Source organism: Brassica oleracea, chromosome C3 (genome assembly GCF_000695525.1).
Source record: "Brassica oleracea var. oleracea cultivar TO1000 chromosome C3, BOL, whole genome shotgun sequence".
Taxonomy (NCBI): Eukaryota; Viridiplantae; Streptophyta; class Magnoliopsida; order Brassicales; family Brassicaceae; genus Brassica; species Brassica oleracea.
In genome coordinates, this window is record NC_027750.1 from 60,310,604 (window position 1) to 60,316,096 (window position 5,493).

The 5,493-nt window shown below is 32.5% G+C and overlaps 1 protein-coding gene across 2 annotated transcripts; it reads right to left on the minus strand.

Annotated features, from left to right (window-relative positions):
• Positions 1-2,810: 2,810 nt before the first annotated feature.
• LOC106331824 (calcineurin B-like protein 10) lies at positions 2,811-4,596 on the minus strand. 2 transcript variants are annotated; one of them, XR_001267963.1, is made up of 9 exons: positions 4,419-4,596; positions 4,177-4,348; positions 3,994-4,076; positions 3,840-3,890; positions 3,648-3,756; positions 3,507-3,559; positions 3,345-3,425; positions 3,124-3,220; positions 2,811-3,029 (listed from the first exon to the last, which is right to left on the minus strand). XR_001267963.1 is itself a non-coding variant. In XM_013770242.1 (9 exons), the coding sequence occupies exons 1-9, from the start codon at positions 4,440-4,442 to the stop codon at positions 2,975-2,977; spliced, it is 741 nt and encodes a 246-aa protein (XP_013625696.1). In that variant the 5' UTR covers positions 4,443-4,596; the 3' UTR covers positions 2,811-2,974. The 2 variants fall into 2 exon arrangements, 1 of the variants encoding a protein (XP_013625696.1); XM_013770242.1 differs by having other exon boundaries at positions 3,124-3,236.
• Between the last annotated feature and the right edge of the window lie 897 nt (positions 4,597-5,493).

A 5,493-nucleotide genomic window follows, 5' to 3' on the forward strand; every position in this document is an offset into this window, starting at 1 on the left:
TGTCGGTTGAGTGAAGGGGTATTACAATATTAATATGTATATGTAACGGCGTCTATAGGAATATTAGGAAATATGGCTAGTGGGTGAATTAGTGTTTTTTTTCATGGTTATAGGGCCTAATTTCTCTATATAAAAGAGGTTCTGCCTATTAAAAAATAAAAATATTAGAAAAATGTGTGTCAGAGAAACTTCAACAAAAAAACTATGATACCCTTTCTACACAAATTACTTTTTGATTGGGTTACATTAAATTTTGACATTTAAAATTTAACTTTTAACTAAAATACATAAAAGTAATTAATATTGAAGTGGTCAGAAACCCTCGGTAACATACTCCCGGTTAACCATGCTCTAAGTAATTCTGACATCTATGATCTATGCTAGCAGAATGTTGTTCACCGAAATGGAAAACTGAGTCTGGCTCAAAAGACTTGAAAGACTCACCAAAGAACTCGAAGTCATAGATGTCCCCAACGTATAGCTCAATGGACTTCCCTGTCAAAGCCTTCCACTTCACATTGGTGGAGAAGAGAGGATTGCTTAAAACTGAAAAGATGGAAACTTGTTTAGAGTCAAGAGAGTTGGAGAAGAAGCTTCAAGACATTGAAGTTAAGAGTTGGTGAGATTTTGCTGAGAATTGGTCATGTAGCCCGAAAGGGCAGTATAGTAGCAATGTAGGACTTTCTTTGATACTCCACTGTCACTGATCGGCCAAACTAAATAGGTTGCTTCAAAAAAAAAATTATGCATTTCCGAATTCAAAACCTAGATAACCATGGGTGAAGCCAGTAAGAGGAGAGATGGTGCACGTGCCCCCATAATTTTGTACGAAACAAGTGTGTTTCTTCACTAATTTTTATTTTTTTGATACTTTTTATGTAAAGTTATATGAATTAATAGATATTTATGAAAAATTCTCCTAAGCGCACCCATTATAATTTGACTCTGCTTTCTCCAGGCAACTATGCAGTAATTTCTTGATTCGCCCTAGTATATAACTCTAGTCGTACCTATGAACACCTAACTTTTAAGAACATTGGCTTGAAAATCACATGTATAACTGATATGAATGAATGTATTATCCAGTCAAGAGGAGATCATCATATAGAAATGTGTGTAATCATACCTTATTCAAATAGTTAACCAAATATGTTTTATTTCTATATGTGAATTAATCAACTATTTAATAATTATTATCTATATTTATTTCGTTTAATCTGTTCAACATCATATTTGTTTTATGATATTTTATATTTTAAATTCATTTATTATCGTATTTTACTATATTTTGATAATTTTTCGCTTTTTGTTTTTTTTCCATATTTTTCGTTAATATTGTATTTTTTACATTTGTTATATTAATTTATCACTTATAACTTTACATCTACATTGTATATATTTAAATTAACACACATACATATATACGATGATGATGAAGATGTTCACAATGACCAACCAATATAATGGTATATAAATTTTTTTTTACTATTATAGTTTTGCCTCTTCTCTTAAATTAATTTATATAAAAAGTTGAATATATTTCTGTTGGTATATTAATTATATTTTCATAAACATTTTATAATAAATTTTAAGATGTTTGCCTTGAGCTCCTAAAATGCGAGGTATGACATCCAACATGAATGCACATTTGAAAAGATCAAAATAAAATAGTAAACAGAGAGCTCATGTTTGTTGAACTTGTAAGAGCATGGTGTTTGTTAGACTCAATATTGGTCAATAAGTTAAATGGGCCAGCATCGGTTTGGGCCGTGCGGTGTAGAACAAGTAAGAGGCCCGTTACGAGCAGTTCGAAGAGAGACCGAAGGCCTGAAGATCGCGGAACGGTTGCGGGGATCCGGGCTCAATTCACTACAAAAGAAGATCGACGCATATGAAGAGGGACACGTTGAAAACCCTAGAGAGAGCTACACCCATACATCGATCTTGTTTTCACCTAGCTTTAAATCTTTTCCCTTATCGATCTCGTTTGTAACGTCGATCTCATTTCATTCATTGTATTCACCTTTATTTATCAATAAAATTCATCTTTGCCTACTGGAAACTGATTACATCGCTGTGTTCTAAAAATATCGTTGCCTACATCATTTTATCTTCCCTAGATTAAACTCCCGATCACTATCAAATACTTAGCGTAGATTTTAAGATCTACAGTGTTGGCTACTTGTAGGTTTTGTTGAGCTTGTTAGCGCATAGTGTGTTGTTCATCCAAATTGAGATTGAGACATTGACGGGAGTTTGTATGTGTTCTCAGGGAGCTCCACATCATCCATCGTTGCTGATGTCAGAAACATGGAACAAGCCTTAATCCCGAGAGTACGCTGCTTTCTCTGCCCCCATGGCTCTGCTCCGCCAAGTTCTGGCCAACCACATGTATATGATTAGATCATCCAAGATCAGTTGGGCCATTTGTTATTTTTTATGGTTTGAAAATATGAGTGTGAAAAATTAATGAAATGTGGAACATGCCGTGTGGACAATGTATATGGAGACAGGAAACTGGTGTGCACTCTCCTCCCAGATGAAGAACAAGTCGCAGCTGCAGTGTCAGCTTGACTTACATTAATGTCATAATCTGTTGTGTTCTAATTCATAGTGTTTTTATTATCTATCATACACTTTCTATTTCTTTCTCTCTATAATTGTAGATAAAAACTTTCATAATATTCATTCTTATCTTCAATCATTGGCCTCAATTCCATTTGCTCTTGTTTATCCCTTCCGATCTTTCCACACAATACATGTCTGAATCACTGGTCCATATGGCACCCATAGACACAAGATATAGTAGAAAAAAAAATGCTTTATTATACTTTCAATGGATCAGTCTAGAATTGTATGCATCAAAAGATAAATTTTTACTTACAGCTAACAATGATCACCAACTAATTTGGGAAAAAAAATACAATAGAAAAACTGCTTTCATACGCAGGAAAAGATTGTAGGTGTTGTTGCCTCAGTCTTCAACCTCAGTGTTGAATATAAAACTTGGAAATGCCGTTGTCACATCCCTTCAAAATCCAAACAGATATGTTGATGATCATACAGCAAAAGGCTATCTTGGATTGAAGAGTTAATCTAACAAAGAGAAGAAGATTTGGTTACTTTAGGTAAGGAAGAGTCATATTCTTCAACAAGCTGGGATGCTTAAGCACATACACTCTCCATTCCTCCTTGCTTATTCTACCGTCTTTGTCAGAATCTGCATCAGCAAATGTCTAGCAAAAACAAATCAAATCTACTAACTGAATTTACCAAATATGATTACTCAAAACTAAAGAGAGAGAGAGAGAGAGAGAGAGAGTATTACAACCAAATACACTCACTTTATCAATAATCATGGTCAGGAGTTCATCTGACAGCATCATATCAGATTCCTTCAAAATAGCAGCCACCATTTGATGCACCTAAATACATTAACAACTTCAACTTGTTGTTACGTATCTAAAAAGACAGTCTCAAACTTGCAATAGCAGCAGATTATATACCTCTTCTCGCTCTATAAATCCGGTTTGTCTAAGATCATAGAGCCTAAATGCAACTGCCAAAGATTACAAACATATGTTTGAGACTCATCCATGGGCTAAAAAAGCTTTGCTGCATACTATGAGTAGGACACTGATCCTTACAGTCGATCTTCTCCTGGATTGGTGCAGAGGGATGAAACACAGTCAACACATGGATAAACTCCTCAAACTCTATAACCCCATTCTTCTTCTCATCGAACAAATCAAAAACCTACACAACAACCAAACATATTTTGCATCAAGAAACCATGAAAAAATTAAGACTATCAATGTCTGTCTAAAGAACACACTCACCCTATCAAGAAAGAGGTTTGGAGCTTGGAAAAGCGCTAATCGAAGCTCTTCCTACAAACAAAGGAACATCAATATTTCTCATAACCATCGGAGAAGACTGCTCAGCTCAAAACACTATGCTTTGAAAAGGCAATCACAGATAAAAAAAGATCACCTTGTGAATCAAACCATCATCAATAATTGAACAGCTCAGTTTCTTGAATAACTCATACAATGCTTCAACTTCATTCACTGAAACTGCAAATACACATTCAAACCCAAAGTTTCAAACTTTTGATCTCCAAAACAGAGAAGCTTGAAAACCCATTGATCAGAAGCATTGATCAAGAAAACCCACATTGAGATTCAAGGGCAAGACGAGTCAGATCCGGGTGCTGACATGTCTGAGTCCATCGGCGGCGACGGCAATCGAAGCATTGTCCGACGGTGGAGAAGAGGACATCAATAATGACAAAGAAAGGTACGAAGACGGCGCAGAGTTGCTCTCCAATTGTAAGAGAGCTTGATCTCTGTGATTTCAACAACAGGAAGATCAAGAAAAAGTTCAACAAATGGGTAATGTATTTCTGAGAAGCTTACAGAGGAAACTTTCGTCCAGTCCATTCGTCTTCGTCTTCGTCTTCGTCTTCCTTCGTTGATCTCGAAGATGGTGTTGAAATCACATCACACTCGCAAGGTTCGAAAATATATACGCGTGAGAGAGGGACCCGAGAGAGAGAGAGAACCTTTGGTTTTGCGTCAGTTCCTCCTTTTTTTTTTTTTTGTCGATTCCCTCTGTTTTAAAAATATTTTAGATTTTATCACTTTCTAACCAATATTTCAATATAGATTTTGATTTAATTATACATAAAATTAAGATTTGTTTTTTTAAAACCTGTATTTACTAAGATATATATATTTAAAATTTTAGTATTAGATAGATTTTTATCTATTTTTTGGTTAAGATAATATTAAATCAACTTCTATAAAATAATAATTTTATACAAATCATGTATAATTTGATAGAAAAATCAACTTGTAAGTAGCATAAATTAATGTGTATGAATATGTAAACTTTATGCTAATGATAGAAATTCTCATAATCAACTTGTATGTAGCATAAATTAATGTGTATAAATATTTTCATAATTTTGCACTTTAAACTAATTTTATCAAATTTTACTATTACTTTTGTAGATAAATAATAATCATGTATATTGAATCAACTTATATAAAATTTGTAATTATCCAAAAGTAAAACTAAATAGTATTTATAAAATTTGTAGATATTAAAAGGAAATCAATGGTATTAGGATAAAAATAATTATATTTTTAAAACAAAATTGCATAAAATTTTGAAGAATTTTTTTAGTAAAAAATTTGTATAACTATTAAAAATAAAATAAAATAATATTTAAAATTTTGTAAAATGTTGTTATATTTTATCATTATATTATTTATTTTATATTTAAATATATTTACTTTAATGATGATATATATAAATTATTAGCATATTCTAAAAAGTTTACCAAATATAAATAAACATTAAGCGTGATTGTTCATGTCACAATTAGTCATAAGGTATGTTATTATAATTAGTGTGACATGTCATTTTTAGTGAAAATAATTGTAAAAATGACATATAAACAAAATTTGAAAAACTATTTTTCAAATA